The sequence below is a fragment of the Rhincodon typus genome, chromosome 9 (genome assembly GCF_021869965.1).
Source record: "Rhincodon typus isolate 14 chromosome 9, sRhiTyp1.1, whole genome shotgun sequence".
Lineage (NCBI taxonomy): Eukaryota > Metazoa > Chordata > Chondrichthyes > Orectolobiformes > Rhincodontidae > Rhincodon > Rhincodon typus.
In genome coordinates, this window is record NC_063340.1 from 13,997,564 (window position 1) to 14,009,884 (window position 12,321).

Here is a 12,321-nt window from a genome sequence, read left to right on the forward strand (position 1 = left end):
GGAAGGGAGTGAGGAGTATTGATGAGGGGGGAGAGAGAGGGGGAAGGAGGTGAAGAGTATTGATGAGGGGGGAGAGAGAGGGGAAGGGAGTGAGGAGTATTGATGAGGGGGAAGGGGGTGAGGAGTATTGATGAGGGGGTAGAGAGAGGGGGAAGGGGGTGAGGAGGTACAGAGAGGGGGAAGGGGGTGAGGATTATTGATGGGGGGGAGAGAGGGGGGAAGGGAGTGAGGAGTATTGATGGGGGGGGAGAGAGGGGGGAAGGGAGTGAGGAGTATTGATGTGGGGGGAGAGAGGGGGGAATATTGATCAGAGGGGGTAGGGAGTAAGGAGTATTGATGAGGAGGGTGATATTGCAGTGCACTTTATGTCTGGATCAGATTAGTTGCATTTGGAAAAGTGTATGTTGCTGTGTGCACACAGTCGAAGAAAAAAAAATGGAGCAAATTTACATTTAAAACTGTTTCCGAAAAGGATAGTGTTTTTCCAGTATTTGCTTTCTTCTTGTGAACTGCTGACAGACATTAGATTAATAAGGAACATTGAACCATGTAAGAGAAATTCCGATTCGTCGGAAGTTGAATAAAAGGCACTCACCAAGATACTTTTTCATCATAGATAATCTGGGGAGAAATGAAAAGATGAATATTTAATTCGTATAAGAGTTATGCTATTCGGTGTTGATTCAATTTCAAGTAGAGAATTAATTGCTGACAAAAATAACAAAGGCTTGAGCAACATTAATTAGTGAATAACTAAAGGGACGGACCACATCTAATCTTTCTGGTGCGGTCAGGTCTTTTCAGTTCACTGCTGCTATTAGATTATGTCGGTTGGTGTACTGTGTTCATACGTAGAGAGTGTAGCTTAATCACCTATGTTCATATGTAGAACGCATAGGCTGGGGGCCAACTTTCATATGTAGAGCATGTGTAGGTTATTCCCCCGTGTTCATATGTAGAGTGTGTGTAGGTTATTCCCCCGTGTTCATATGTAGAGTGTGTGTAGCTTATTCTCTGGTGTTCCTATGTAGAGCGTGTCTTGGTCACTTGCATTTTAAAGTCATGCCAGCATCAAGAGATCTTAGCTGGTAATTCCTAACATGCGTCTTGTGGGGTCACAAATGTTGTGACCAATGATTCATGGTATGCTGCTGTAGTTTGTGTGTAATTGAATCATACAACCTACACTGGGATCAATGCATTTTATTGCCCCAACAGCCAGGTAGCAGTGGGACTACCGGAGTAAGTGATTTCTGATGTGTATCAGCTTTACCAGCAGTTAGAAAAATGCAGATTCGTGTAGAGATACACCAGTCACTTGGCTGACTCATTTATTTACTAATTTGCGATGTATCTGTTCTCATTCTCCTCTGATGTCCGTGCACACAAGAATTTCCCTCCACAGGACATTGCCTGTCCACGTCCTGCTGATGACCTTGGCTGACAGAAATGTGCATTAACCTCAGAGTCATAAAGTTTTTGGTTCAATCCCCACTCCAGAATCTTCAGCTCAAAGGCTAGGCGGGATAACCCCAAGCAGTTCTAAAGGAGAGCTGCAATCCGAGGTGCTGTATTTTACACCAGATGCTAAACTGAGGACCCCTTCACCCTCTTATTAAAGTCTCATGTCATTCTTTCAAAGAAGGGCAAGGCTATTCTCCCAGGTGCCCTGCCCTACCTCTACCCCTCGAACAACATCACCAAAACAGATCATTTGGCCGCAATGTCACTGCTCTTTGTGGGATCTCACTGTGCTTCCAACAGGGTAAAGAACACACTTCATTGGCAATTAAATATTTTGGGATAGGCTGAGGGTGTGAAGGCCACTACATAAATGCAAAATCCATGTTTTGATTTGTGGATATTTGACCGTAGCAGATCATGGAGCTCATACTGAATGTTGCCTCTCCACAATCATAGGGCCTTTAAGTTGGGACGGTGGCTCAGTGGTTAGCACTGCTACCTCACAGCACCAGGGATCTGGGTTCAATTCCAGCCTCAGGTGACTGTCTGTGTGGAGTCTGCATATTCTCTCCGTGTCTGTGTGGGTTTCCTCCGGGTGCTCCGGTTTCCTCCTGCAGTCCAAAGATGTGCAGATTAGGTGGATTGGCCATGCTAAATTGCACTGTAATGTGCAGGGATAGGGTAGGGCCATGGAATGTTCTTCAGGGGGTCAGTGTGGTCTTGATGGGCTGAATAGCCTCCTTCCGCACTGCAGGGATTATTTGATTCTAGCCTCATTATAACTAGCAACAAGGGCCAGGTCAAACAAATGAGTGGTCACAATTAACTGTTGGAATTGATTTTTCTCTCATTCCATTAGCTGCTTTCCTGGTTTAACCATTGCAATTCAAAATTCAAAGTGATAATTTAACATTATCATTGACAAACCTTCACTTGTCAATTTCTTTTATTTTTACGCATTCATAGGGATGAGAGCATCACTGCCTGGGCCAGCATTTATTGCCTGTCTCTAGTTGCCCTTGGGAAGGTGGTAGTGAGCTGTTCCTGAACCACTGCAGTCCATGTGCTGTAGGTAGATCAACAATGCCGTAAGGGAGGGAATTTCAGGATTGTGACTTGGTGACCGTGAAGGAACAGCGATGTATTTCCAAGTCAGGATGGTGAGCGGCTTGGAGGGAAACTTGAAGGTGGCGGTGTTCCCATGTATCTGCTGCCCTCGTCCTTCTAGAAGGAAGTGGTCGTGGGTTTGGAATGTGCTCTCCTAGGGCTTTTGGTAAGTTTCTGCACTGCATCTTGTAGATGGTACACACTGCTGCTACCGGGTATCAGTGGTGGAGACGGTGGATGTGGTGCCAATCAAGTGGGTGGCTTTGTCCTGAATGGTGTCAAACTTCTTGAATGTGGTTGGAGCTGCACTCAACCAGGCAAGTTAGGCATATTCCATCTCAATCCTCTCTTGTGTCTTGTAGATGGTGGGCAGGTTGTTCTTTTTGGAAGGGAGTGGAGGGAGGCGAGTTATCCACTGTAGTCCAATGCATGTATATTTCAGGTGCTGCCAGATGTGATTTTCTCCAGCACTTTCTGATTTTATTTCAGATTTACAGCATCTGCTGTATTTTGATTTTATTTGAGGGCAAACAGCATCTTGGTCTTTACCGCAAGTACTTGAATACAAAGAGCTCCTGCCACAATTGTGCCAAGCTTTGATGGGACTACATCTGGAGTACTGTGCGCAGTTTTGGTCTTCATGTCTATTGAAGGATTTACTTAACTGTGGAGATGGGACACTGAAAGTTCACTAGCTTGGTTCCTGATGCAGTAAGGCTGCCCAATGCTGAGTAAATTGGGCCAGCGCTCGCTAGAATTTTCAAGGTGATCTGATCGAAATGGACAAAATTCTGAAGGCTAGGCTGGACACTGAGCCGTTGTTTCGGGAACAGCTGGGGAATCTGGAACACAGAGGGACAAGGCTCAGGATACACAATCGAGGATTGAGATGGGGGAAGATTTCCTCACGCAGACAGAATGTGAATCTCTGGTGTTCTACATCGCAGAGAGCTGTGAATGCTATATGATGGAATATATTCAAGAATAAGATGAAGAGGTGTTTGGTCTCTCAAGGAATCATGGGGACACACAGTGAACAGGAATGCGTTAAGTCTGGAGGTCAGCCATTTTGTCTTGGAGCAGGCTTGAGAGGCTGTACAACTTACACCATTTTCCACATTCTTAACTACAGACAGAAGAAGTTAACGCCACAAATTTAGTAGCATCTACTCTATGACATCCTAAAAAAATGAAGAATTATACCAGGGGCTCAGGGGATTAAATGACAAGGACAGAGGGTGCAAGCATGGCTTGTACTTTCTTGACCATAAGAACATCGAGAGGTTTAGAACATGGCAGTATGTCTCAAAAAAAATACTATTTCTTCTGGTGGGGGAAATCAAGAATTAGGAAAATAACGCTTAATTCTGACACTAGGTCATTCAAGGGTAAACATAGGAAGCACATCTTCACACAAAACACACTGGATATTCAGAATTCTCTCCCACAAAAGGCTTTGAATCCTGGGGGTCAATCTGGGCCAGCAAGACTGGGATCAACAGATTTTCGGGAAGTTGACAATATCAAGAGTTATGGAGCAAAGTAGAGTAAATGGAGTTGATGTGTAGATCAGCTATGATCTAAGTGAGTGATGTAGTAGCCTAGATGGAGTGAACGGCCTCCCCCTGTATTTATGTACTTTTATGAGGACCTCAAATGTGTTTTCAGTTGAAGGCGCATGATTTTCACTATGCCCCTCATGAAAAGCTGGACTTATTTTGCTGGTTAAGGCATTAATGCACTAATTTTTCCTTAATGTCAGTTGGTCGTGTATTTCTATTCTTCAGTGCTGAAAGCATGATTAAAATGCAGCATGTTCACCTGTATAAGTCAGTTGAGAAACTGTCAGTCATTCTTGTGTTGAGACTGATCTGCAATAGTGCAGTCAAGATTGAAATCTGACAAAATGAACAAGCCCCTTGTTTCCAGCAACAAACAGGACGATCTCATAAATCTTGCAGACGTGAAGAACAGCCACCAGATGGCAGTCAAACTTCAACCATTCCAGGGTGCAGTCAACAAAGTCGAGCTTTTCATCCTTTCAGTTCCTGTGTTTTTCGTAGACCTTTGAATGGGTTTGGCAGATGCTAATAGAAGGGCGAGAGATCAAAGTTTCCGAGTTCCCTATTTCCCCAACCTTGCCTTAGGTGATCTGTTGTCAAAACCTTCAGCCATACCTTTGCATTTTTCACGCTTGACTTCCAATTGAGGCATTCCCAATTAACACTGCATTTGAAAAATGCTGCAGTCTGTATTGTAGCGCACATGAAGTCCTATTTATTACATTCCCCACTGTGCTCACTGAACAACACTGGGTGCCAAATTGGTAGCAGCTCCATTTTAAAATTCGCGTTCCTTTTTTTTCAAAAGCCTCCCATATCCCTGTAATGTCCTCCAGCCCCACAATCCTCAACCCCAGTTCTAGCTCAGGGACATCTCTCACTTGAATCGCTCCTGCACTGGTTGTCTTGCCTTCAGTTGTCCAGGTCCTGAGCTCTGGCGTTACCTCCCTCAACCTCACTGTCTCCACCTCACTTTCCTCATTTAAGACACTGGGTCTAGGCCCGAAACGTCAGCCTTTCTGCTCCTATGATGCTGCTTGGCCTGCTGTGTTCATCCAGCTCTGCACCTTGTTATCTCAAAACTTGCCCTGTTGGTCAAGCATTCATGTTGTAAAACTGTCTTGCCAATCTATGCCATAGGAATATGAACTTCGGAAATACTGGGTAAAAGAGGTTTATCTAGTTTGTCTACCATTATCCTGGCACTCATTATTTATTCACTGTGTGATGTGGGTGTTGCTGGCTGGCCAGCATTTCTTGCCCATTCCTGGTGGCCCTTGAGAAGGTGGTGGTGAGCTGCCTTCTTGAACCGCTGCAGTCCACATGCTGTTTGGTTGACTCACAATGCCATGAGGGAGGGAATTCCAGGATTTTGACCCACTGGCAGTGAAGGAATGGCGATATATTTCTAAGTCAGGATGGCGAGCGGCTTGGAGGAGAACTTGCAAATGGTGGTATTCCCATGGATCTGCTGCCCTTGTCCTTCCAGATGCAAGTGGTCATGGGTTTAGAAGGTGCAGTCTAAGGAGGCTTGGTGAATTTCTGCAGTGCATCTTGTAGATAGTCCACTCTGCTGTTGACAGTGGAGGGAATGAATGCTTAATATAGTGAATGTGATGCCAATCAAGCGGGCTGCTTTGTCCTGGATGGTGTCAAGCTTCTTGAGTGTTGTTGGAGCTGCACCCATCCAGGCAAGTGGGGAATATTCCATCACACTGCTGACTTATGCCTTGGAGGTGGTGGACAGGCTTTGGGGAGTCAGGAGGTGAGTTACTTGTTGCAGGATTCCTAGCCTCTGATCTGCTCTTGTAGTCACAATATTTATCTGATTGGTCCAGTTCAGTTTTTAGTCAATAGTGTCCCCAGGATGTTGACAGTGGGGGATTCAGTGATGGTAATGTCATTGAACCTGAAAGAGCGATGGTCAGATTCTCTCTAGACAGAGATGGTCAGCTTCTGGAACTTGTGTGGTGCAAATGTTGCTTGTTAGCCTAATCGTAGACAGTGCATTTCGACAGACTGCTTCAGTATCTGAGGAGTTGCGAATGGTATTGGACATTGTACATTCATTAGTGAACATCTCCTCTTCTGACCTTATGATGGAGGGAAGGTGATTGATGAAGCAGCTGAAGATGGTTGGGACTAGGACACTACCCTGAGAAACTATTGCAGAGATGTTCTGGAGCTGAGATATCTGACCTCCAACAAGCACTTTCATCTTGCTCTGTGCCAACTCCAACCAGCAGAGAGTTGTCCTTCTGATTGCCATTAACTCAGGTTTTGTTGTTCAGGCTCCTAGATGCCATATTCCATCAAATGCAGCCTTGATATCGAGGGCAGTCACTTGAGAAAGCCATCTGCTTCATGAACGTCCTTAGTGCAGGAATGTGGCTTTCTTAACTTGTCTTACCTGGCCTACACAGCCTCCCAACCGAAAGCAATGCCCTCTGAAATGGCCTAGCAAACCACCTGGCTGTAAGAACATAAGACATAGAACGGTACAGCACAATACAGGTCCTGTACTGATGTTGTGCCGACCTATTATCCTACTCCAAGATCAATCTACCCTGCATACCCTACATTTTACTATCCTCCATGTGCCTGTCCAAGAGTCGCTTAAAAGTCTCTAAAGTATCTGACTCCACTACCACCATCGGCAGCGCATTCCACACGCTCACCTCTCTCTGTGTGAAGAACCTATCTCCGACATCTCCCCTATACCTTCCTCCAAACACCTTAAAATTACGCCCCCTCGTAATAGTCATTTCCGCCCTGGGAAAAAGTCTGACTATCCACTCTATCTATGCCTCTCATCATCTTGTACACCTCTATCAAGTCACCTCTCATCCTTCTTTGCTCCAATGAAAAAAGCCCTGGCTCCTTCAACCTTTCCTCATAAGACCTGTCCTCCAGTCCAGGCAGCATCCTGCTGAATCTCCTCTGCACCCTCTCTAAAGCTTCCAAATCCTTCTTAGGTGACCAGAACTGAACACAATATTCCAAGTGTGGTCTAACCAGAGTTTTATAGAGCTGCAGCATAACCTCACGGCTCTTAAACTCAATTCCCCTGCCAATGAAAGCCAACACACCATACGCCTTCCTGACAACCCTATCAACTTGGGTAGCAACTTTGGGGGATCTATGGATGTGGCAGCTCACCACCATCTGGTGAGGGGCATCTGGGGTGGGTGATAAATGCTGGTCTTGCCAGCGGTGCCCACAACCCAAGAATGAATTTTAAAAAGTGAGGGAACTAAAGCTTATGCTTTCCATTCCACACAAGAATGTTCATCACATGGGTGTATAGAACAAGGCAGCTCTGGGAAGCAATCCTGCTGGAGCCTAATCACTTGAGATGTAACTTAAAATATGCATGTTCCAAACTCAAATCCTTCGGTTTTTTTTTTCAGGATAGTGATCATACGAGCATGCATAATGTTTTAATATTTACAGTCTGGAAGTGACTTACACCATTGTATGTTGTTTCACATAACTGGAACCAAACACTTTATGTAGGTCTAAATCTAAATATCTACGTTATTCCCACAGTCCAAAGATGTGTAGGTCAGGGTGAATTGGTCTTGCTAAACTGCCCCGTAGCATCCAGGGATGTGCGGGATAGGCCATGGGAAATTGTAGGGTTACAGGGATAGGGTGGGACGCTCTTCGGAGGGTCACTGCAGACCTGATGGGCCAAATGGCCTCTTTCCGCACTGTAGGCTTTCTACGGAGTGTGTAATTTTCACGTCAGCTTTGCAAAAGCTCACAAATGAATAGAATGACAGAAATTCAGGCAGCAGCACTTCAATGCAAGGAACAGAGGTTTTAAACAGGTTGGAAGGGAGGCAATGGCCAAGTGATATTAATCCAATTCCCTGGGAGATCCGGGTTCGAATCCCACAATGAATTGAAGAAAAAGCTGAAATTAAGAATCTAATGATGACCATGAATCCATTGGAAGTTGATGGAATAAAAAAAACCAGCTGGTTCACTAATGCCCTTTAGGGAAGGAAACTGCCATCCTTACCTGGTCTGGCCTACATGTGACTCCAGACACACAGCAAGTGATAGATTCATACTTGCCCTCTAGGCAACTGGAAATGGGCAATAGATGTTGGTCCAGGCAGCGATGCCCAGATATGGTGAATGAATAAAAAAAAAAGCTATTGGAAAGTAAAAATGGTCGGACTGACAGATGGGGTCATTTCCCGGGGAGAGGATTAAATTCAGGGTGCATTCAGCAGCTGGGCAGGACAGTGATGGGGCTGGTTATGTTAAAAGAATCAGATCCTGTGGCCATCAATCCGTCCTTGGGATAGAAAAAGTGGATGATCCATCTCGGCCCCCTCCAGTGGTCCCCAGCATTACAGGTACCAGTCTTCATCCAATCCAATTCACTCCATGTGATATCAAGAAACAGTTGGAGACACTGGATACTGCAAAGGCTATGGGCCCTGAAAACAATATGCTGAACATAAAAACAAATTACTAGGGATGCTGGAAATTTGAAATAAAAACCGAAAAGTTTGGAAAAACTCAGCAGGTCTGTCAGCTTCAGTAATCCAATGGAGGGGTCATAAAAATACTCAAGACTTGTGCTCCAGAACTTGCCACTCCTCTAGCCAAGCTGTTCCAGTGCAGTTACTGGTGTCTACCTGACATTGTGGGAAATTGCCAAAGTATGCCTTGTGTGTAAAAAGCAGGTCAAATCCCATCCAGCCAATTACCGGCCCATCGGTCTACTCTTGATCATCAATAACCTGATGGGAAGTGTCACTAACTGTGCTATTAAGCAGCACCTGCTCAGAAATAACCTGCTCAGTGACGCCCAGTTTGGGTTCTGCCAGGGCCACTCAGCTCCTGACCTCATTACAGCCTTGGTTCAAACGTGGACAAAAGAGATTAATTCAGAGTGAGAGTGAGGTGAGAGTGAAAGCCCACTGACCTGAGGCATTAAGGAGCCCAGGCAAAACTGGAATCAATGGGTATCAGGGAGCAAACTCTCTGGTGGTTGGAGTCATACCTGACACATAGGAAAATGGTTGTGGTTAATGGATGTCAGTCATCTCAGCTCCAGGACATCTCTGCAGGAGTCCCCAGGGTAGTGTCTAGACCCAACCATCTTTAGCTACCTCATCAATGACCTTCCCTCCATCATAAGGTCAGAAGTGAGGACATTCGATGATGATTACATAATGTTCAGCGCCACTCGTGACTCCTCAGATACTGAAGCAGTCCATGTTCACATGCAACAAGATCTGGACAATGTCCAGGCTTGGGCTGACCAATGGCAAAAAGCAACATTCGTGCCACACAAATGCCAGACAATGACAATCTCCAGCGAGAAAGAATTTAACCATTGCACCTTGACAATTTAAAGTCATTATCATCACTGAATCCCACACTGTTAACACCCTGTTGGTTACCATTAACCTGAAACTGAACTGGCCTAGCCATACAAATATAATGGCCATAAGAGCAGATCAGAGGCTTGGAATCTTGCAGTGGCTAACTCAGTCCTGACTTCCCAAAGCCTGTCCACCAACTACAAGGCACAAGTCAGGAGTGTGATGGAATACTCCCCACTTGCCTGGATGGGTGCAGCTCCAACAATGTTCAAGCAGCTTTGGACGATGCAGATCAAAGCAATCTGCTTGATTGGCACTAGGTCCTAAAACATTCACTCTCTCCACTTCTAACACGCAGAAGCAGGAGCATGTACTAGGTACAAGAAACAGAGCAGAAATTCACGAAGGGTCCATAGGAACATCTTCCAAACCCATGGCTCTACCACCCAGCACTGCATGGAACACCACCACCTGCAAGTGGATACAGCAGGGAGATGGATTACAGACTGCAGAACTGATCACAGGCTGTACAAAAGTTCTTTCACTCTGTCTCAAGATGAAAAACCCTCACAATCAACACTGACTGGAAAGAGACATTGAGAAAACAAAAAAGATCTTTACAGGTAGCTATAATATTCACTGTTATTAACAGTTTAGGAACCCAACTAACCATTTGTGGTCTCCGTTTAAAATCTAATGCCTGAAGGATGCACAAAGGAGTCTAAAACTATGCATTGTTTCCTTTTCTTTTGTACGAGAGACTGCGCGTATCGTGTCTGTGCAGTATGTAATGTGTGCCTATGTAGTGGCTGTTGTACATGATGTGTGTGAATGTACAGAGACTTTTTGCTTGACATAATGTTTTTACACTTTTCTCACAGTTAACAAGTAATAGACTGGCTTTGTTTTAAGTCAATAAATGAGTGATTGGTTCCTTACAGGAACACATATCTGTCTTGGACCTCCCATGTATGTAGATGTGACGGTCAAGAAGGCACACCAATGCCTCTTCTTCCTCAGGAGGCTTAGGAAATTCGGCACGTCCAACCTTTACAGATGCACAATAGAAAGCATTCTTTCTGGGTACATAATGGCTCGGTTTGGTAACTGCTCTGCCCAAGACCGGAAGAAAGTACAGGAAATCGTGTACACAGCCCAGACCATCACGGAAGCCAACCTCCCATCCACAGACTCAGTCTACACTTCTCGTTGCCATGGAAAGGCTGCCTATATCATCATCAAAGACACCTCCCACCCTGGTAATACTGTCTTCCACCCTCTTCCATCAGGCAGAAGATACTGAAGCTTGAATACATACACCGACAAGTTCAAGAAAAGCTTCTTCCCTGCTGTTATGAGACTGCTGAATGGACCTCTCTAATTTCAAATTTAACATTGGTCTTGCTTTTGTGCACCTCCTGTGCAGCCATAACCTGGTATGCCTTGCTCTGTCTAAGCACCCTGTGATCTATGTGTCCCTGTATGTTATGATCTGCCTGTACTGCTTGCAACACAAAACTTTTCACTGTACTTAGGTACATGTGATAGCTATAAATCAAATTGAAAGAAATCAACTGGTTAACTTACATTTTTAATTGAGGAGAGACACAGCCCCATGCTGAGATGTACTTACTGATGATCCAGGAGGTTGAAAAGACGAAAGCCCCTCTGGTTGAAACAGGTTATACCCCACTTGCCTCCCAACTCAACTCTCAGAAGTAACTCCTGACACCTTTCCCACCTTTTACGCAGCATTTGAGACAAAATCCGATGAAATTCTTACCAAAATGAGGGCCATCACTGATAGGGTGTAGTAAGTGGAATCTCTGATCAGTGACCACCATGTCAATGGCACAACCTGTAAGCAGATAGAACATGTTACTTACTGTTCAAACAAGCCAAGTCTCAACACTGTACGCAATGGCTCCATGAAAGGGGATAACGCAATGTGGTTTTCTGTGTAACATGGCACTCGTGCTCTTGAATAGAATTGCCTGTAAGATTGCACTTAATGTGTTCTTAAATGGAGAAACTATAAACACACTTGCTGTTATGTATGTGAGTTACACCAAAAGGTGGATTGTAGGTGAAATCACCACAGTCTTATTCTCTCATTAAAGTTTAACCTGAAGGACACCATGCCCCAGGTGAGGTGTACAGATGAGAATGTGGGACCTTTGTGGTGACCACTGCCAGTGCAGGAACTGAACTCACACTGTTGGCGTCACAAACCAGCCATCCAGCTAACTGAGCTAACTGACCCCCAAAGATGAATTATACAAGTCAATGTTACCGTGTGTTTCCTGCACTTGACTGAAAATATGAAGCATAAGGCAAAAGAGAAAGTGTAACTCTCCAGGCTGAAGAGCATCAGAGCTGGTGGGAAGGAGGGAATGCGTGCAAATGGAGGGATCTCAAAACACCAGGCATTGGGAAGTGGGGGTTACTGAGAGCTACCCTCTAGCCCTCGCTCCTGAACATCCTCTCCATGCAACCCCCACTCCATGAAACTCACGCCCCCTCCCCCTCATCCCGAATCTCTCTCATTACTTAACTGCAGTCTAGGACCACCATGCTCCTTAGCCTCTGGAGGTTGGGTATTTATGTTTGTCTATGCACATCATGTGTGGGCTTCTGTGTGTGTGTCTGCATGCTTGTGTGTGTCTGTGTGGGCCCATCTATGCTTCCATGTGTATGTGTGTCTGCCGGGGTGTGTGTGTGTGTGTGTGTGTGCGCGTGTGTGTCTCTGTGTGTGTGTGTCTCTCTCTCTGTATTTCTGTGTGTGTCTCTCTCTGTATTTCTGTGTGTGTGTATGTGTGTGTCTCTTCTCTCTCTCTGTA

At 45.2% G+C, this 12,321-nt stretch overlaps 1 protein-coding gene across 1 annotated transcript in view; it reads right to left on the bottom strand.

Annotated features, from left to right (window-relative positions):
- The window catches only part of slc24a3 (solute carrier family 24 member 3), a 314,482-nt gene that overhangs the window by 34,211 nt on the left and 267,950 nt on the right, over positions 1-12,321 (bottom strand). Inside the window, exons 7-8 of the mRNA XM_048601427.1 lie at positions 11,265-11,339; positions 596-621 (exon numbers count right to left, since the gene is read on the bottom strand). Of these exons, the coding sequence (XP_048457384.1) occupies positions 596-621; positions 11,265-11,339 (101 nt within the window). The remainder of the gene's footprint in view (positions 1-595; positions 622-11,264; positions 11,340-12,321) is intronic.